Genomic DNA, 22145 nt, shown 5'->3' with positions numbered 1-22145 from the left:
TTGAAGTTTCGCATTCTTGCCAGATCGATCGTGCGCCTTACCAAAAAAGCCCAAAAAACGTTGCTCGTTTGGAACATTTGGGGGGGGGGGGGGTTTCCGGGCAACGGGAAACCCCCCTGCGTAGACCCGGGTGCTCGAATGAGACACAGGGTACCAAAACAGAAACACCCTGAAATTGTACCTAAACTTGTTCCGATTTCGTTTAATTTTCACAAATACCATCAACATACGGCCCGCTAACGGTATGCCAAATTTCAGCGCTGCCCGGTAAACGCTTTTTGAAATACTCGCGACCCACTTTTGCTGGGTCCTTGATTCGAGGATATGGGTCTCCTGTACGGTGCTGCCAAAGACCTGCTGAATCTGCGGCTCCACTGACCATCTTGCTCTCAAAAATGAAGTAGTAAGTTACTACTCCCTGCCCTCAACTGCCACACCAAGCGTAGACGATGGTAGACCCGTGTGCTTGAATCGGAGACGATCTGACGAGTTCGCTGTTTCTGATTCGAGCACCCAATTTTCAAATAAAAAATCCGAAGGAAATACAACAATTTTACGGCGTACTGTAGCTTGTGTTGTAGCGCACCCAGGTTCTGAATTCCTGCTGGGTGGGTCAAGCCAGACTCTCTTCCCTGTTCCATCGCCTCTCCAAAAGTATATTCTGACAATATTGAGATTTACAGATGAGAAATTTCACACCTGTCAAATCGTTTCTGATTCGAGCACCCGGGTCTACGCGCCTGCTGAGCCTTTGTCTGTGATCACAGTCAGTGATCGCCAGACCACATACACAGCTACACTGCCTACAGTACAGACTCAGTGTCGACAGTGTGATGTAGCGCCTCTGTACGGGCAACACAGAAAGCTATGCGCGCGCGCATGCTCAGCCTGAGGTGGACCGTTACGCGTTCGAGGCGACGCTCGAGCCGAGAGCACGCGGCCAACTGAAAACCGGTGCTCCGACACCGACTCCGACATGGAGTCTGCCGACTGTGTCGACTGAGTCGGACGGCCTGTTCACACACGGGGAACGACTCACTCGCAATAGAGTCGCATCGATTATCCATAAAAGCAAGAGTTCATGGATATGGGGGTTATGAAATTTTGGTAGGACTTTACATTTCATCAAGAGTACAAAAGTACAAAAGTACAAGAGGTCATGAGCTCGACATCGACGCTCTTTGCTGTCATGGTGAAAAGCCTACCGTGATTGGTCCGAATCCCGCTCCATCACGTGCAAGCAGTAAAAATCGGCCGGCTTTTCGCCTAAATATCGACCAGTCGATACTTGGCCGAAAACTAGTGCGACAAGAAAATCGCCGCAGATTTGTCGGAACCCTGTACGACAACACAGTTCACACTACGCAATTTTCGCCCCGATCTTGAGGATTTTTCGTACGAGTCCATGTCGGCCGGAAAATCGGCCTAGTGTGAACCAGGCATAACAGAGGCGGTGCTTTTTCTGTTAGCGTCCGTGTGCTAACATTTCGCTAGATGGATGGGCTTTGATAGTTTGTTAGAATACTTTACGGAGAACTGCTTGTTGATCAAGCTAGGGCCTGAGTAGGGGTACTCATTCAACCCGAACCTAACCCTGGCCCACAAACTGTTGAAGTTTGTTGGGCTAGGGGTTCTCTCGGACTCAGTAACAACAGACGTTTCTAGATTTGTCGTTTTGTCGGTCATTTCTTCATCGCGCCCCTGAATGGCTGAAAAGACAGAATGTCAATGCGAGAACGCAGCCGGTGTGGATTCATCATCACTCGCCGCCCAGTACCAGCAAGCGGATGCTGTCGCTTCGGAGGACTGTCGAGCAACTCAAGCGGAGACGGCGACCTGCACGCCAATGATCGGAATGCATCCTGGATCATCGCCTGCAGAAGCACGTCAACTCCCAGGTGCGGTGCGACAGTTTAAGGAGAGTCTACGGCGTCGCTACCGCTCTGCCAAGGTATGGTTGGGGAAGGGTATGAGCACTAAGGCGCACAAACGAGCGCTGAATGAAATCTTTGTCAATGTCGTGGTCATACCGCGTGAAGAATTGGCTTCACTGAACGAACAAACTTTCTTCGGTTCGCAAAGCGATGTGCAGAAGTTGAGCCATGTGTTCTCGCGAGTCGCAGATAAAGTGCAGCACGTGCAACTGGCCAATATCTTTGACTTTGACGGGGAAGAACTTGATGAAGACGAATCAGTTCGTGTATTGGCTGTTGCATGTGCTGGCGCTGGCAAGACGACCATATTCTTGTTGAAAGGTCCTATGGACTGGACAAGAGGTCTGATCTGGCATGAGTTTGACATTGTGAGTGCATTGGCGCTGCGTGATGCAAGTGTTCGAAATGCCAGAAATGTTGTTGAGCTGTTACAACTAGAGAGATACGGTATTGTCAATACGGTAGAGCAAGGTGAAATTGCTTCGTTTGTACACGCTAACCCACAGCGCGTTTGCATCACATTTGATGGCTTAGATGAAACACTGCTCGAGAACTGTAGCGATTTTGTGCGCGGAATTATTCGCGGCGAGGAGCTGAAAGGCGTTCGCTTGATTCTAACGTCGCGCCACTCGGTAGAAGTCATGAAACTGTCGGCCACGTGCCAGTTTGATCGCCGTGTAGAGGTGCTTGGATTTACGAGGGACAATGTGCGCGAGTACGTGAACAATGTACTACCGTGTGAGCAGGCAAGCACATTGTTAGGGCAGGTCGATGCAGATCCGAGTTTGGCGGCTATTATGCAAACACCTTTCTTCACGGAGTCTACGTGTGACGTTTTCCGTACTTGTGGCTCAGTTCCTTCGTCACTGTTCGGCATTTTCACTTCTTTGATCCTGAGCATGGTTCGACAGAACACTGAGAGTGCGTATCTAGACTGGTCGTCCGTTCCGCGTATCTTGAAGGAGAGAATCCTGGAGTTGGGTCATTTTGCATTTCTGATGCTAGTAGGTAAGAAGGTGGTGTTTAGCGACCGTGACCTTGATGAACAGCAGGTGTCGAAGGAAAGTCGCTCACTTGGTCTTCTTGTGGCGTGCGAGTCACTGTCGTATGCATGCGTTGGCCAATGGCAGTTCAGCCATCTTTCGGTTCAAGAATGCCTTGCTTCCCAGTACATTGCATCCACTGCTCCCAATGCGAGCGAAGTTGAATTCCTCGTGAGGCAGGTGGGAGCTTTGACTGGTCACTTGAGCACCTTTTGGTGTCTGCTTGCATCACAACTGGCACCTGACGCCAAAGAAGCCTTGATTTCAGCCATTCTTACTCAGCCTGTTCCTCGCGAAAGTGATGTTCGAAAGCTTGCGGCATGTAGAGATGTGACGCATTTCCTTCGCTCTTCTGAAAACGATCTTCTGCTGGTGTCAGAGGTTCTATGCGAACATCTTGACGATTCGGCCGTCCAGAATCTAGCTGCTTGCCTTCTCACTGATCTACTAGCGGACGGTGTGAGTGTTTCTCAGGCCATCGAAGAAGTTCTTCCTCACTCTTTCACTTCGTCATTGCTGGACTACGTTCGCGCTCTTCTGCAGCTGTGGCGTCGCAAATTACCACGCGCTAGCATGAGAATGCTGTGTGCTGCCTTGAAGTCTATCAATTCCTGTGCATCCGATCGTGTTTTTGAGTTTTTCCAGGCTAAACAAAGAGCAAGCCTTGATTCCACCCACACACCTGCATCGCCTTCCTCCTCACAGGGGGCATATTCATTCATGACAGGTACTCCTAAGGTCCTCTCAGTGGAAATGTTCGAAGAATTTTGTACTCCAGTCCGTCGTCAACTACTTCTGCTTGCTTGCTGTGTGTTTGGTCAGCGTGGATCGGACACGGACAACACGCCCAACAATAAACCATTACCGCCGTCACCTAGTCTGGCGTTGGCATTCTCTCATACTGGGCTTGATTTCCGTAACGTTATTCTATCCTCGGCTGATTGCCATCTTCTCTCATTAGTGATTGACGCTCATCAGAAATCCATCTGCTCTGTTACGATACGCAATTGCCGGATAGATGATAATGGTTTCGAGGAACTTGGTGCAAGTCTTTCCAAATATTCTGGTTTGGAAAAAGTCAACCTTTCAGACAATTCGTTATCAGATCGCCACGTGTCACTTATCAGCAAGATGATCGTCGCCAACCAATCAACTTTGCTGGCACTAAATATTGGGGGCCTACAGATCTCCTCCTCTGGATATGCACAGTTGGTACCAGCCTTGATCCGTTGTCACAACCTTTGGCAACTTACAATAGGTAGTTTACATGCCCAAGATATCAAAACCAACACTCTTGTAGCCCTTGTGATCCTGGCGTACTGCAAACGGCTTCATTTGCCATGTTTTGATTTCGTGATCAGTGATGAGGGGTTGGCTATACTCTTTCCGCTACTGATTTCACGGCCATATTCAGGACTAGGCTTGTCGGGTGCAGGATTGTCGCCACAAAGTGCAATTCTGGTAGAGCATTTCCTAACTGTACATCAGCGTTGGGTTTCCCAGTTTGAGGTCGACCACAATTGTCTTACGGACACGTTCCTGTGCCGTGTTGCTCCGAGTCTCATGCTGTGTACATCACTGGACGTGTTGACCTTGGTTGACATAGGTCTTACATCAGAGTCACTTTCTAGTCTCGCTGGTATCCTCGCGTCATGCCCTTGCCTTCGCTTTCTTCTTCTCGCGAGAAATGATTTTCAAGTTGAGAACGAGACGGGAAGTGCCGAGTTTGCCAGGGCTGTGGGTGGCACAAAGAAGTTGGTGGTGCTTCACATGCCTCTAAAGAAGTTCGCGAACGATCGTTTGGTGGAACTTCTAGCTAGTTTAGCTGCAGGTAAACCCCAACTGGTCATTGACTACTCATAAGGTTTCATGTCGGGTCGTCACTAGTATGTGTGGAGATACCCACTGAGCATTGGCACTGTGTACATTTGTATATTTGTATATGCTAAAGCAGATACTCATGTAAACTGATCACTTGACATTGTATGCATACAGTGTAGTTACTAGTGTAATGTTTTGTATATCTATTTCTTGAAGTTATGCCAATGATGATGTCATGCTGATGAGTCAGCATATTTTCTCATTTCCATTGAGTATTGAGTGGTAGACCGGTACCAGTGCAGCGCTGTATAGCGAGCGGCATGGTCATTCCATGCACAGATTTTTGGTGACGATGTATTTACGCAGCCATTAAACAATAGGATTGATTGCGGTCGTGTATGCGCAACGCTGTGTTTAAGTGTGGCCGTGCAACATACGCAGCCTATAATATAGGTCCGGTATCAGACACGATTGATTTGCACGTGCGTTTAAAGTGCATCATCTATTCCCACTTTCCTGGATCATTTGGTCCACAATTACACATATTTCCAGGCATAAACCTGTTCTTTCTTGTTGGTGTCTTGCTGATGTGGGAATTCCCCAGTGTATGCATGTTTCTTTCAGCTCGTTTTTCGTTATCTTTTGACGTTTTCTGTCACAGACGCTGTGCATATAGCACTGTGTGTTCAGTTTTCAGTATACTGGCTGGTGATTGCCCTAGTATCATCAAGAACCTTAGACGGTGATAACAGAGCTGGTTGCCTAACTAGATCCTAACCGTGTACTGTAGATTGTAGATTGTGTTTGGAGTGTTTTTAACATGTGGTCTCAGCTGCTTGATTAATCTACTCAGCATATTTGCTCTAGATGCTCGGTGATAATTTTACAGTGCTCTTTCACTGTCTTGCTGACTGACATTCTTGTCTGAGTATATGATTTCTTGTGTTTCTGCTGCTGGAGTGCTACTCAATGAAATCCAGTAGCATGAGTTGTTAAACTTGACTCGGTACGCGCCGCAGGGTGGGCGGGGGTCTGTCCTGCTTCTGACCTGCGTACACTGAGCTTGTACGGGCGCTGACCAGACTCGATCGGATTTCATTGAGCAGCACTATGTGTATCGGTGTGTCCGCATGCATAAACTCACCGTGTGTGTGGGTGTGGGGGGGGGGGGGGGGGCAGGGAGTACACGCGATGAGTCATTGTCTGATATGGATGGTGTCATCATGACAGCATTCTACCGAATAAGGAAACCATGGTACGGGTGTGTGTGTGGTGGTGGGAGGGGGGGGGGGGGATATACCCGCCGAGGAGTCTCTAACCGTGTGTTTGTGTGTTGGGGGGGGGGGGGCTGGATGAGAGCTTGATATGGATGATGTCATAATGATATCATCGTACAGAGCAAAGAGCCCAGGGGTCTGAGCGTGCTAGAGGGGGGGGGGGGGAGAGTCAGGGACATACCCGCAGAGTAGCCTCTGCCCGACAGGGATGATGTCATCATTATGTCGTATAATGTATAACATTGCGTGCTTTCCCATTGGAATAACTGGTGTTTTAGCGTTGGTTGCATGCTATGACGAGTATGAGTTATCGTATTGTACCGTCGTGGACATGGAAATCCGGTCAATTGACGCGGGGTTGGCGCCCTCAGTGCATACAGAACGCTGCGTTGGAGTGCACGTGTTGATCATATGGGTACTCACGGCAGCATGGCCAGCGCCCTGGGCCGCTCGACCATCGATCGGATTTCCATGTCCATGACAGTAGTTTCATGGTGAACACGAAAAGGATTGCACGTCGGAGATTCCAACTTCGTCATTGGAGTGTATGTACAACTGTACATTGTACATGCATGTATGACTCATAACCAGGAGTGGTCGTAGGGTAGCCATATGCTCATGAGAAAACAAAATCATCAAATATTCAGATCAATTACATGTATAAATTATAAGTGATGGGAGCAAGAGCATGCGTACAGTCAGTGTAGACCCCAGTCTAAATGACCATGTTTTCTCTTTACTCGAGAATCAGAGTCACAGCAGAGCTAGCTACATGCACACTCATATACTGTCGTGGACATGGAAATCCGGTCGCACGTCTAGCGCCCGAGGGCGCTGGCCATGCAGCCGTCGGTAGCAGTACACGCTGAGGGTGCCGGCCCCGGTCATTCGACTGGATTTCCATGTCCACGAGAGTACAATCATGTAAATCTTACATGGCAGGGTCCGGGACCGAGTACTGGTGTCATGGTGACCACTGGTGGACCAAGGTGGCCGTAACTTCTAGGCCCGGATATGGGAGTTTTGTCAAAACTCCCATATCCGGGCCCAGAAGTTACTTTTGAGCGTATTCACTGCTGTTCGCTCCTAATACAACCCCTCCCTACTTCCCACAACAATTCATTTTTGCTTGTGCAAAATCGTACGTTTACTTACAACTGGTGTCATGGTAACGGGTGATGTCGGCATCATTTATAGAAATACAGTATTGTCGGGCGCCGAAGAACGACCAGGCTAGAATTTCACCAAGCACAGCATACCAATGTATACACGGTGGCTCAACTGTGAATAGAGTGCAATACATGAAAAGTAAGAACGGCTTAGGCTGGGAGGCTGACCCCCCAGTTCTTCTGGCGACCAACAGTAGTGTGGTGACAAAACCCACAGCACTGCACTAAGCCTTGCACTAGCAACTCACACTGCATGCAAACCACCCATTATATAATCCTCCAATCACATTCGAATAACCTCCAACATCGTGCAAAGAAATAATCCAATGCTGAGTGTGCTCCATGAGCAACCAACCGTGGTCGGATCACGGACCCAAGAACAGCAAAGCAATTCGCCGCTCCACTCAAAGTTGGAAGGCAATGCAGAATACGAAAAATCTCCTGGAAATCTCTTATACGAGCAATACGAATAGATCACATCACTGGCAAATCAGTTAACGAAAAAGCAAAGCAAATAAATATAGAGAAGATGAAAATAGATAAGTACAATAACTTCATTCATGATAAAACCATTTAGACCGGCATGCACCCGTTACAAGGCACAAGGCATGTACTACTATAGACCACATCACCAGGCACGGACGGTCTCACATTCATTATTATAAGGTGGTGCGGTGCAAACCTCTAACTAAGGACCACCTGCCACTAAAGACCACTTTCTCTGGCCCCAAGGGGTGGTCGTTAGTCCCAGGTTTTCCTATAACTCTGAGTTTCATGTTATGTATGCTATGGGTTCTGTGTTACATACTCTATGTCCACCGTATTGAGTACTCTCAGTACACTGCCAGTGCACACAGTCACCCTCCGCTAGTTATACAAAGCATATAGATAATCTCTCCTCTGCTTGATGTCCCTTACCCAAGACACCATTCCTATGAAGCACAAAGCAATGGCGCTCTGTCCCGACACAGCAGCATCGTTGACTCATGAGTTCACGGACAACGCGCTCCTGTCGAGGGTTGTCGGCCGCCCATTCCTGCAAGCATCTGAGGGAGAGGGAGAGAGAGAGAGAGAGAGAGAGAGAGACACACACACACACACACACACACACACACACACACACACACACACACACACACACACACACACACACACACACACACACACACGCATTGATTAGGAAAAGGAGTAAAACACCGGTAATACCATTCCAACAGAGTTTGTCTGGAAAGACAAGGAAAAAGATATACAAATGCTATTTTCCTTCATATACACATATTTACAAGTTAAACGAGACCAAAAAATTGAGATTCCCGGGCACTCCCGCACCAAAATCGAGTCAACGCCATTTTTTGAACAGTTCATTACGGGCCATCCGGCAATATCAATAATTTTGACGGAACGAAAAAGTTTAGTTATAACCCTCCCCCACCCACTCTGCCCATTACAGGCACTGAGTACTCCAGCAGGTTAAGTCACACTTCCTCTGTACTTCCAAATCACTAGAGTGAAACACACGAGCACACCTCCTCCCTACTTCAAACACAAACACAAACAGGCAGGCAAACACACACACACACACACACACACACACACACACACACACACACACACACACACACACACACACACACTTACACACACACACTTACACACAACACCTTTTTTTCTTCTTCCTTCTTCCACTGGCATGACTGGCTATGTTGCCATGCAAGGGACACACCAGGAGGCATGTTGTCCACAGGATGGAGAATGTCAGACTCGCCGCTTGTGTGCGCGCACACCCACCCACACACATACCCCCACCCCCTCTCCCCACCCATACATTTCCTGTCCTGTACTGCACATTGCCGTAGGACAGGAACATGTCCGCTCATACGAAGGACAGAGAGAAATGAAGTGAGTTGGTTGAGTACGGTGTGCAGCACGTTTCGCAGGCTAGCGGCCAACAAGAGTTCTGCTGGAACGTTATTTGGCAAAGCTGTGCAGTTGAAAACCCCTCTTTGACTGACATCACCTGCCACACGCACTGCATTGAGCTTGGCAGCAGGGCAGTGAGAGCAGAGTCCTCAGTCCTCGCCGGCACCGATATTGCCCAACCACCCACACACACATATACACAGGAGCACAGACTCACCGCCTCAAGAACTCCGAAGCAAACCAGCGAGGCAAACGCCATGAACGCCGCAACGATAATAGACACCAGGTTGAACGTCTTGATGCGCTCCTCCTTGATCTCTAGCAAGATGAGAAAGTCGGTGAACGCAAACAAAACACCAACGACCAGACCTTGAGCTCCGACCGCTTCAGCGTATCGACATGCTGCATCCACCTGGTTGTAGATGCACACTTGCGTGTTGAAGAAATTGTCCGTCACGCGTCCGTTCACGGCGATGATGCCCAGGAGGACTTTGTCGAAAGCTGCACAAGATATTGCATACAGAACACACAGCGGGTTTAATAACAAAAATCAGTGCAAGTTTAACTCTGGACCGATATCTACAATGAGATCGTCGCTACTCTTTTGTAGCCACCTGTCGTGCCACCTGTCGTGCACATGCGCTGCAAACAAGACAGAGGTTATCAAGGCAGAGTGGCCTTTGTACTACCGTATGTTTCTGAGTATATTTTAAAGCCACACTGGAGTATAAGCGTCACCCAGGTTTTTTTGTCACGACAAACAGATATCTAACTTGTTTATCATTATCTTGACCATCGTAATGTCAGCCGCACCGACCTTTTTTCCCGGTTATTTCCTTTTTTTCTCCGGTTATTTCCTGGTGTTTTATGTGCGGTGTATAAAGTACTCCGGAAAGTACGCCAACTACATGTACATAATACAAATATTATCCCTGTGTATACACACCACGTCCCTACGGACACTACTAGATCCAGATACATGTACGAGTTCCATTTCTATAGTGAAAATCATTTCAGTACAGGCTCGTATAACACGTCTACCGGGCGTGCCGGGTACAAAGTTCATGAAACGGGGTTTTCCCCTTGAAGAGCGCATACAACCGTGTACTGATACTGCGGACTCGGGTGAAACGTACCACGGTTACACAAGTTCATGGAGGATGCGTTGTTTTGATGGTACGGGACAGGTACGGGATAGCGCCAGACGGATGGCACAAACAAACAAACACCAAACGAGTCGTATACATAATACGACTCCCTGCTATACATCTATAGACGTTGTACACAATAGCGAGAGTTCTCTATAATTACACGTTATATTATGCTATCGGCCTACATGCGCTTCCTGGGCTGGTCGACAGGCGGGCCAGCCAGTCTGCTAATGGGATCTCGGCCTTGCACACAAACTCACACAAAACATGTTGTGCGTTTACATGTAAAGCGGGCTGGCCCTGCGAGGCGGGATCACGCCCCAAGGCACACGGGATCGATGATACGGGACGGGACAGGTACGGGATAGCGCTAGGCATGCCGACGGCACAAATAAACATCTTGATGATACGGGACGGGACAGGTACGGGATAGCGCCAGACGGAGGTCCGTCCGCCACAAAAAAAAACAAAAAAAAAACACCAAATTAAACCTGTGTGGACCCTGACTAGCGCCACACGTTACTGAAGTAACGTCTTCTGCATAGCTATGGGAACAAACTCTTTTTCTTTGTGTACCGTACTCTGCCCATACAGGCACTGAGTAGTCCAGCAGGTTAAGTCACACTTCCTCTGTACTTCCAAATCACTAGAGTGAAACACACGAGCACCTCTCCTCACTACTCCAACTCCCAATACAAAACAGGTGCACACATTGTTGTGGAACCCTCGTCCCCCGACGCACGGCTCCTCTCACCCGACAACAACTCTCAGTAGTACAGTTTAAACATGATATTGGAAAAGGAGAGATTAGCAAAATGGACACAAGCAACACAAACTCGAACTAACCAGAAGAAGGAACAACAAAACAAACTCAGCTGCAGTCGTACTTGTGCCAGCAGCCGCCGCAACACACGGGATAGCATGCTACATATGCATGTGCAAACCGGTACACAACACATCCAGGAACTTGGTTACATGCGCAACCGCATAGACCTAGGTAACAAAGACACCATGGCTAGATTACTATGCGAGTACAGAATACTAGTACAGTCGTCCCTCTCTAATCCGGCACTTGTTTATCCAGCACCCTTGCAAACCAGCACACTTTCTGGCAAAACGGATTTTTTCAGTTCATTTTCTACGCTTTAACCCGGCACATGAATTCCGCCTCCGGCAGCGATTTTCTGCAACAAATCACTCAAACTGTACATAATTTGATTTTCTAATCCAGCAGTTGTACATCGCATACCGTACCGGTGCCAATATCCTATACCAGTGCATAGGATATTCCCAAGTGTATGTTATAGACATGGCATGTTACAGACATGCATTCCACAAACTTGTGACAAAGTCCTTGGATTGACACAGAAAATCCCTACATTTTGACGTACGACACAAACATGGACGTTACTAGGTGAGCCGGGTTGGAGGGCAGGATTTGATAATCCAGCACCCTTGTTTATCCGGCAGAAAATGCCGTTGCAAAAAGGTGCCGGATTAGAGAGGGACGACTGTAGTCACAGTGCAGAGTGGCGTCTACAGTCATGCATAGCTATTCATTACAACATACACCCACCCACACGCACGCGCACACACACACACACACACACACACACACGCACACACACACACACACACACACACACCTTCCTTCCTTCCTCCTTCCACTGGCATGACTGGCTATGTGGCCATGCAAGGGACACACCAGGAGGCATGTTGGCCAACGGATGGAGAATGTCAGACCTGCTGCGCGAGCGTGCGCGCACACACACACACACACACACACACACACACATACACACAAACACACACACACACTGTACTATACTGCATCTCCTGCTTGTGCTATTGCGTGTCAAAAAAAACTCCCAGTGAAGCGCAAATTCACTGAGACGGGCTGCCACAACCATGGCCTGGTCTACACCACACGGCGCATAGCTGCTGGAGGCAGTGTCAGAGCTCCAAAAAAGCACAACTGACTCCTACAACTACAACTGACACACACACACACACACCTTTCTTCCTTCTTCCACTGGCATGACTGGGTATGTGGCCATGCAAGGGACACACCAGGAGGCATGTTGGACAACGGATGGCGAATGTCAGACTCGCTACTAGTGTGTGTGCGCACACGCAGACACACACACATGCCCCTCCCCCCCCCCCCCCACACACACATTTCCTGTCCTGTACTGCACATTGCCGCAAGACAGTAACATGTCCCCTCATACGAGGGACCGACAGACATGGATAAGGTTGCTTGAGTATGGTGTGCAGCACGCTCCGCAGGCTAGCTGCCAACAAGAGTTCTGTTATATTTTTGGCAAAGTTGTGGAGTTGAAAACCCCTCTTTGACTGGCAGCACTTGCCACATGTGCTGCATTGAGCCTGGCAGCAGGGCAGTGAGAGCAGAGTCCTCGCCGGCACCGGTATTGCACCCCCCAGCCCACACACACATAAACACAGCAGCACAGACTCACCGCCTCAAGAACTCCAAAGCAAACCAGCGAGGCAAACGTCATGAACGCCGCAACGATGATAGACACCAGAACGTCTTGATGCGATCCTCCTCGATCTCTAGCAAGATGAGAAAGTAGTTATAGGCTGAACGCTAACAAAACACCAAAGACCAGACTTAGAGCTCCGACCGCTTCAGCGTATCGACATGCTGCATCCACCTGGTTATAGATGCACACTTGCGTGTCGAAGAAATTGTCCGTGACGCGTCCGTTCGCGGCGATGATGCCCAGGAAGACTTTATTGAAAGCTGCACAAGACATTGCATACAGAACACACAGCGGGTTTAATAATGGCCAATACAAAAATCGGTGTAAGTTTAACTCTAGACCGATATTTACAATGAGATCGTCGCTACTCTTTTGTAGCCACCTGTCGTGCCACCTGTCGTGCCACCTGTCGTGCACATGCGCTGCAAACAAGACAGAGGTTATCAAGGCAGAGTGGCCTTTGTACTACCGTACTTTTTGGAGGGTATTTAAAGCCACACTAATAAGCGTCACCCAGTATTTTTGTTTACGACAAACAGATATCTACCTTGTTTATCATTATCTTGACCATCGTAATGTTAGCTGCACCGACCTTTTTCCCCGGTTATTTCCTGGTGTGTTTTTTTGTGCGGCTCATTTTCTCCTACAGTACTCCGGAAGGTACGCCAGCCAGAAGACTGTGTATACCCCCCCCCCCTCCCCTGGCCACCAACACTACTAGTTCCAGGTACATGTACAAGTTCAATTTCTATAGTGAAAATCATTTCAGTACAGGCTTGGATAACACGTCTACCGGGCGTACCGGGTACAAAGTTCATGAGACGGGGTTTTACCCTTGAAGAGGGCATACAACCGTGTACTGTCATGACAGACTCGGGTAAAACGTACCACCGTTATAGGATTCGATGTTTGGTCCTGCCACAAATTGGAAACATCTCTTCGAGCACTTTCATTCTTGTATAAATTCCATGTGTGAAGTGGGTATTATCAAACCAGCTACAAGTACAGTGGGACCTGGCTAAGCTGATGACTCAAAGGACCTCACAAATGTGGTCCCCGTGTGCAGGTGGTCTTTGCATCCAGAGTCATTGGACTGGAAAGTATCAATCCTTGGCCCTAATTGTTGTGGCCTTCTCCGGCAGGTGGTCGCCTTGACAGGGTTTTCTGCAACTGTCTCACCTCCATGGAGCCTATACTATAATTTCATACAGTCGTGTGTGTGTGTGTGTGTGTGTGTGTGTGTGTGTGTGTGTGTGTGTGTGTCCTGGGAGGAAGGGGGTGGTATTTGACTCACCCACTCTACACATATCCACACTTTGAAGCATACACATGTACACAGTATCACATGACTACTCTGTAGATTTCATTTGTAGCTTTCCACAATAGACCCTTTGCACAATAACGGTCACGTGATCCGAGACGGGGCATCCTCTTCAATTTTTGTGCAGAGTATCAGTTGTTGAGCATGGTGGAACACTGTATTTTTCCATTTTGGAGATGGAGGAGAGAGTGTCGAGTGGTTTGCCATCGATGGCTGTGGAACCCGTGGACGAACTGTCAAATGAAGAATGGTCTGTGAAGGAACTGAACAGTTTTCTGCTGAATGAGGGTGCGTATCTGTCTGGAAAAAGAAGGAGTTGTTGGAGACAGTGTTGCCACACCATTTTAGCCAAATATCAGTAGGATTCAAAACTAAAATGCATCGTCCGGGGGCTTCGCCCCCGGACCCCCGATCCCGCTACCGCCACTATCTACACACACATGCCACTACATAACAATCAATGTCCTCTGCCACCTCACCACCCATTTGCATTAACACGCTGTGCATAGCTATTAACAAAAGATATTTTATCAGGGATATACCATCATATTTCACTATTCAAGTAGAGTGGAAAGCAACTTATACCAGGCATACCAGAAAATCCACTGGGTTACTGATGTACGCACACAATTGGCAGAATACAAACTGAACCAAAAGACAATATTATAATAATTACATGTAGCACTAAAACAGGGGTGTGTTGCTCCCTACATGGGAGCTCACGCTTTTCCTACCGACTTGCCGAAGTCGCACCAACCTCTTCTTAGCACTAAAACATCTGCAAGAAATAATAATGTGGTGCAAAATGAAGAAAACGAAAATGATAACTCCAGAAAGCGCTAAAATACAAAATGAAGAATAAGGAAATTATAAGCCACATAGCGCTTAATAGAGCACCAAAAATAAAATGAAAATTGAAAGAGTAAAACCAACCCGATAAACCAAGAAATCAAAACAAACTAAACAAACGAATAACAACAATAGAATGATAATTGGCACTCAGATGCAACTACATGAAGAGCAAAATGAGTCAACATGCCTGCAGAATACAAAAGTGACCGTCAGTCAGCTTGCTACCAGGGAACAGCCCCGGGATGAACTCACCCATGGCAGACCACGATGCCTTGTGCCGCAGGACAGCAACCATTGGTCCCTTCTCACGGTGACGGTGGCTGTCGAACACAATAGCAAAGCCATGTGGTGTGAAGACAATGGCGATACACAACGGGTTGTGCACGAGCACTCCAGCAACGATGCGGTCACACTTCATGGCCATGTTGCCAGCTTTCTCCATCACACTTCTACAGGCTGCATTGTTGCGGATACCTAGATCACCATCTTTCATCACGCACACACCGTGGGAGACTGGCATGAGGTCCTTCGCATCATACACAGATAGGAAGGCACTGCTCAATCCAGCTGCGTCGTATGTGCGGTTTCCATCACGGATGCAGCCGATAAAGGTGCTGGTGCATGCAGGCGAGGGTGGTGCACCTGGGGCAGGCAACTCAAGCTGGCCACGTAATGCTCTTGACACAACATACGTAGCAATCACTGCACAAGCACTGCTACCACTTCTGCCATCTATACAACTCTGTGAGCATTCCATCGGCAAATAGTACTCACAGAGCTGCCCAACACGCCAAATCCGCCTGGAGATAGTAACAGCAGGCATATGCATAGATGGCGTAGCATTGGCTGGCACAGACTCCTGAGCAGGTGCGGCATTGACTGGCAGCGACACATTAGCAGGTACAGTGCTGGGTGGATGGGCCTGAGACGCAGAATCACTGCTCGACAATTCCGGCTCGGGCACTGCGTGTGCTGCAGGTATAGCAATGGTCTCTGGGTCCACGGGCTGCTGGTTTCCTACGGCACGGCCTGCAGCGACAGCAACATGGTGAGGCAGGCGCTCACGCATTTTCTCCGTCGGGCTGAACCCCTGGGAGGACTTATTCTGTGTGATGGTCATCAGCGACTGCAAAAGGTCTTCCTGCATTCGATTCCTTGTCTTCGTCTTATCCGCAGTCACTGCTGAGAACTGGCGCTCAATGTCGGCATTTGAATGTGGCAGAGCAAGAACAGCACGAGCCAATGACGACAACGTTGGGAACATTGCATCGCCGTTGATACCGGTTAGCCTCCCAATTGCATGCCAGTAGCGGTCAACTTCCGTGGGAAGGTTCTTGTGCGTGGTACACTGGTAGCACTGCCACTCTCGGACCAACGCATCCAGGCTGCCGGTACTCACAGCATGCGGAAACGCACGCGCCACATCCGCAACACTTTGAGCAGCACAGTCCTTTCCAGCTACAGGACAAAGGAACTCTAGCCCACGCAGCACTGGGCACGTTAGCGGCAGCCTTCTCCTGACCTGCACCACAGCCGTCTGGTAGAAACTGCGAACTCTGGTTGCAAACCGCTTTCGGCGTTCGTCCGGCAATGTGGCGAGCAATGCCATAGCGTCTGCCGAAATAATCATGTCTCGCCTTGACAGCTCCAACTCATCATCATAAATGTCAAGCTGAATCTCCGTATCAACGTTGCCATCTGCGCCACGTACTGCGGAAGCCTTCACGCAATTAAAGAGGAGCATTCTGTGCAGCTGGGCCTGGGACTTTGAAAGTAAGTGAACTTTCACGTCTTCACTTTGGAAACTGAGGTTGAATGTGACAAACAATGGGAGAACCTCTCCCAGAAACAGCAAATACGCTTTCGTTTCTGGTCGCTCCATCAATGACACCCAGTCCATTACGTTTTGCAGTTGGCAGACATCCGGGCACGACTGAAAGTAGTGGAGCAAGGCCTCCCACTGCTCCAGCATCCGCATTACAGATGCATGCAGGCTCAGCCATCTCGTCGGCGCAGGCTTGACTAGCTTGTGCTGCTTGACATCATACTCTTGTTGCACCTTCCTCAGGGCGGCAGTTCTTTTTGGAGACCGGTCAAAGAAGTACGCCACACGCTGAAGCCAGTCCTGGAAATTATCCGGTAGCAGGGCATCGCACGCAGCTTGTGCACACAGCTGTGCAACATGGCATACACAATGGAGGGTGTACGCATGGGGCTGCCTGGCAAGGATCCGGGTCATAACAGAATTGCGTGACCCTCGCATGACATTGGCACCGTCCGAGCAGTACCCAATGACATTGTCCCAGCTCAGTCCACCGTCTTCCAACATGGACGAGATGATACCGAAAATACTCTCTGCATTGGCTTGGTCCACGGGACGCAGGCCTAGGCTGTAGGTTCGGACACAGCCCTCATCGCTGTTGAACACTCTGACCGCAACAGCCACTTGCTCTTGTACAGAAACATCCGCGGACTCGTCGGGCATGATCGAGAAGTACGATCTTCGTAGTATCTGGAGGAGGTTGGAGTGCATATCCTCCGCAATTGTGTGCACCACGGCCGTCATCTTGGTCCTCGCAGCTTTCATCCCTGCAGCGATCTTCGAATCCGGGCACATAGCGGCTATCAGCGGTGTCAAGCGGTCTGCAGTTGCAATTGCCAGATGATTCTCAGCGAGGAAAAAACCCAGCTGCAAAACAGCGTTGCTGCATGCCACTGACATGGCATCTCGCTGCTTCGGGCCAGCTTTCACCTTGCGCAAATCTCCATGCAGTTCCCGACTTCGGACATTGGCCTTGTGGACATCCCGCCCCGCATGCTTCTTCAAGTCAGCGACTCCGCCGTTGTGATAACTAAGGTCGCAGCAGCAGACTATGCAAAAGGCCTTTCCTTCAGTCCGCTTGGATTTTGTCAACCAGCCAGACAACTCCGGTTCGGCCTCCCATTCCTTCATGTAAGCCTGGGACCATTTTACTCTCTTCCTTTTCGCTAGGGGACGTGGCGGGGAGTCTTCCCCGTCAGAGTCAGACTTAGACATCACACTGATAAAGCAAACTATCGGTATTTCTTTCTCAGCACGCTACGCTACACAAGTCAACTACATCACCTCCGACTCAAAACAAAAAGAGGAAGAAGAAGTCTCGCTGCTCCGGCATCTGGTACTTTTCACAAGGACACAACTCCGCCTTTATACGCTGCAGAGCACCAGCGCGCTGCATCATTGGCATGTTTTTTTGGTTGCTGTTTTCACCACAAAAGTCCTACTCCTGCCTTGATCTATTCATCGCCAGTATGGTGCAGTACACCTGCGCCTGGTGGGCTGCATCATACCGACAATGGGCGACATATCCAGTGGCAGTGTACGTGTGTGATGCTCTTTTCACATCGCGGGTGATATCGTATGTCCGAAGACGATTGGCTAGCTGTGTTCCAAGCCCGCAAGTCATACGAGTCGACTCCTGTGACTGAATCGTACTGAACATGACTGTATTACCGGTACTGTGACAGGGCGGGGCACCCATTTCGCCTCGCAGGTCGTACGTCTGGAGCCGTGGAGGGGCGACGTCTCTTGCTCCTCTTGGCTAGCTGCGTTGCAAGCAAGCAAGACAGATCTACGACTGAATCATGTATGGCCAGGGCGGGACACCACTGCGTGACTGAAGGGCTCGAGGTACTGTATTCGACTTTGCGAATGTCAATGGTGTTACCGGCACGGGCTTGTCCGAGCAGAATTATGAATACATGTACCGGTAATGATTGTCTGCATCATGTAGAATAAGATGGTCTAGACTAAAGCACTGACAGGATCTATTGCTAGGACAAGCGGCCTAAATGCGCACTGCCACGTAGTGACTACTAGTATTTCAGTCTATTTAGATCTACAGAATACAGTACCGCATGAACAGTCAGCGAAAGTCTCAGTTTACACTATTGACTACTGTACTTGTATTGAATTATTTGTGCATGCACCGGATCGCGTAGCAGTGCATGCAGTACATCACTCATCAGTCTGATTGTACATGACTCGTTGTATACAGCCTGGTGCATGCATGCAAACACAGCATACAATGTATGTCATGTAGATCTATGACTTGTGCCATGGCGCCAGTGCATGAAAGAAGAAAGACACACTTAGCGCTATCGGAGTATCGGGTATCGACTATCCACGTATCGTGTGACCTACAGTGTGTACAGACACTGCTACAGAGAGTTCTACAAAAAAAAGTAGACTTACTGCATGGCCCACGCTCGATCGGACTGGCCCAGTTAGCATCCGGATGCGATCCAAAGCGCGACGGGTAGATCTACGGATCACTGCACACTGACTGCCGCATGCCGCTGGCTGCACTGGCACTGGCGCTGCATGCACAGGGCCGCGTGCATGCACTGCATGCACTGGGCCGAGTGCATGCGCGATATGCGGGGCACTGCAGTGACTGCACACTACGACTAGTCGACTACGTACGAGTACATCTACGTGTGCATGCATGCACTGCCGCATGCCGGTGCACCGGCACGAGTGCAAGTGCAGTGCGTATGAGTCGAGTACGGTCGTACTGACAAAAGTCAGAGCGTCCGATCGAACTTCAAATTGTTCGAAGGCTGAGTGTCCCGGTCTTGTTCAGTTGGATAAAAGCTACTTTGCTTGATGACTCCAGGTTTTCTCGAGCCAGACGATGATATCGCTTAGCACCTGAGGAGAGAGCTGTCTATGGAAAATACTCGTGATGATCAGAAAAAACAAAAAAATCTGAACCATGTTTTCTAGACCAAGAAGGTCAAAATTGGACTTTTCAGGGCTATTGTCGGCAGGAGAAGGTCAATTGTCGGCAGGTCCTGACAAGCCTCCAAAATCGGCAGTCTACCGACATGTCGGCAGGTGTGGCAACACAGTGGAGAGGTAAGTTTTCCGCATTCAGTGGAGATTTCGGATTACTGAAGATTGAAATTTATTTTTCTTTTCTCTACCTTCTCTCCCCTGTCGATGTAGAGAACACTTCTCTATGCAGAACCCTGATGCTCCTAGAACTAAGAAGGGCACCACTTCCTCGAGTGTACCTTCATCATGCCCAACATTTCATGCGTCCCAGTGGATGAGTGATGAACCGTTCTGTTTCCCAGAGCGAGTTCCACAGCGTACTTGCTTGTCTCCGACGCAGGGGCAAGTCGCCGACGACAGTGAAGAGGGAGCTGATGGAGTAGTACTAGTGAACAAGCCCGTGGATAGTGTCCATGAGTTTTACTTTGGTGGCTATGTGCATAATGTGAAAGCCTGTCATATCGTGCACACAGCCACAGCTCGATTTCAGATGACTTTCTCCGCACACCTGAACGATGAGGCTGCGTCTCTCTCCACTTCCACATCAACAGCTCGAGCAGCGCCAGCAAGCAGTCGATCTTCCAATAGCGAAGACAGGGATGGGTCATGCCTTTTTCTCAAGCTCCAGAGTCTCTTGGCAGGGCGTTCCATATCTTCGCAAAAGCAAGGTCGGATGAAAGTCGTCATGGATAAAGTGTTCCGAGCACAACACTGGGAACGATATCGCAGCACTGCGGCCCTCTTCTCGCCAGATAGCCAGGATTCCAGAGTGTGGAATGCCAGCATCACCAGGGAACGCATGGAAAGACAAGTGGGTTCCTTAGACTAACGTTAGGGATGACGGTTGGTGCAAACAAGAACCCAACAGTGGTCCTTGGAAAGCGTTTCGGAACTTCTTCCTTCAGAACTAAAAAAACTTCAAATGAAAAAAGGCTGCGGAGTACATACATGAACATCGCGTCGGGACCGTGAAAACACAGCCTGTCACAGGAAACTTGATCACGTCCTGCAGCAAACCACGCATGCTGGTTGCATGCCAAGTGTGCAGCGCGTGCACAGCATGCCCCGTCTCGACCCCTCTCGCTTATTGTGCAAAGGGTCTATTCAGTTATCAGTTTAGTGGGACGTTCTTCTAGCACCATACCTGTATACCCTAACCAACAGAGTTCCACTGCCTGGACTTTGTAACCTGACCCATGGCGGTGTGGCAAGGGTGGAAATGAGCACAGAGGAGTAAGTGTGTGTGTGTGTGTGTGTGTGTGTGTGTGTGTGTGTGTGTGTGTGTGTGTGTGTATGTGCGCACGCGTGTGTGTGTTTGCGTGCGTATGCACGCATTTGTTTGTGGCTCTGCACGTGACGGAGAGCCTCTAACAATGTTGACAAATATATCAAGTGTTGTCCATATGTGTCCGATTGAATGAAATAATTGCGGAACCCTCTAAAAAAGCGACTAAAACTCTACTCACCAAAGCTAGGACGCGGGCGATGATGATACTTGATAGCGATTCTTCCTTTGGCTGCCATGATGGCCTCACGACACAATCACGGCTCTCGCTAGCGTACAGTGGGATCGGCTGCAGATTTGCACACTCGCTTCTTGCACACGCACTACATGTGCCCGCAATGAACACTTCTCTCCGCGACCGTATTAGCTAAAATTTGACGTGCCGAGAACTCCGCTACTAGTATTTCAATGGACGTCACGTCGCTCAATTGTGCAAAGACCAAGCGTTCATGAATTCCCATCGTCTACACCGTCACGTGGAGCTGACCGCACTAGGCGATCCTGTGTGTCCGCTAACACCACCTAGCAGTACCGAGCACGGAGTAGTTTTGCAAATTATTTTGTTTCCTTTGCTTCACTCTAGAGCTCTGTCGGACTTTTCGGGTGCATTTCAGGCAACAATACATGAACGTGTAACTGGCTTGCATTTGAAAACCTTCCAGGACAACGTAGGACGTCAGAACGTAGTCTGTTTGTAGAGAGCGCGCGACGGTTTCCCACTTCTAAAATGTTGTACATACCGTAAATGTTTTTTTTTCTGCTCTGACGTCGTGAGTATTTTATTCAAAATTATTATTATGGTGGCACTTGGAAATGCTAGTATGGCGGTAAATACACGCCGGACCGGACAGTGATTATGTCATGTACATGTACAACAGGAAGAAATGAGATACATGGCTGTAAAATACCGTCTGATGTCATAAATGGCTGTAAATACACTTCTACATTACATTCTACGTGTATGTACAATCATAATGTAGCTAGCTAGTATAGTAGGCATGTGCGTACACGTCAAATCTCACACTCACGTCAAAAATATTGTCGTG

General features: G+C 49.0%; 1 protein-coding gene and 1 long non-coding RNA gene across 4 annotated transcripts in view; one reads left to right on the top strand and one right to left on the bottom strand.

Moving 5' to 3' along the window:
* Positions 1-1447: 1447 nt before the first annotated feature.
* The window catches only part of LOC135827327 (uncharacterized), a 30123-nt gene continuing 9425 nt past the window's right edge, over positions 1448-22145 (top strand). The window contains exon 1 of the long non-coding RNA XR_010555392.1: positions 1448-1951. This is a non-coding gene — a long non-coding RNA (uncharacterized LOC135827327). The remainder of the gene's footprint in view (positions 1952-22145) is intronic.
* Positions 7512-21737, bottom strand: LOC135827296 (uncharacterized). 3 transcript variants are annotated; one of them, XR_010555377.1, is made up of 4 exons: positions 21281-21737; positions 12796-13082; positions 9382-9665; positions 7512-8290 (listed from the first exon to the last, which is right to left on the bottom strand). XR_010555377.1 is itself a non-coding variant. In XM_065339824.1 (3 exons), exons 1-3 carry the CDS (start codon positions 21336-21338, stop codon positions 8237-8239), a joined length of 396 nt encoding a protein of 131 aa, XP_065195896.1. In that variant the 5' UTR covers positions 21339-21726; the 3' UTR covers positions 7512-8236. The 3 variants fall into 3 exon arrangements, 2 of the variants coding, with proteins under 2 accessions (XP_065195896.1, XP_065195895.1); XM_065339824.1 differs by lacking the exon at positions 12796-13082 and having other exon boundaries at positions 21281-21726; XM_065339823.1 differs by lacking the exon at positions 12796-13082 and having other exon boundaries at positions 7512-8280; positions 21281-21721.

The sequence above is a fragment of the Sycon ciliatum genome, chromosome 11 (genome assembly GCF_964019385.1).
Source record: "Sycon ciliatum chromosome 11, ocSycCili1.1, whole genome shotgun sequence".
NCBI lineage: Eukaryota > Metazoa > Porifera > Calcarea > Leucosolenida > Sycettidae > Sycon > Sycon ciliatum.
The sequence above is the reverse complement of the archived record's forward strand: the minus strand, read 5'-3'. Positions and strand labels throughout refer to the sequence as shown.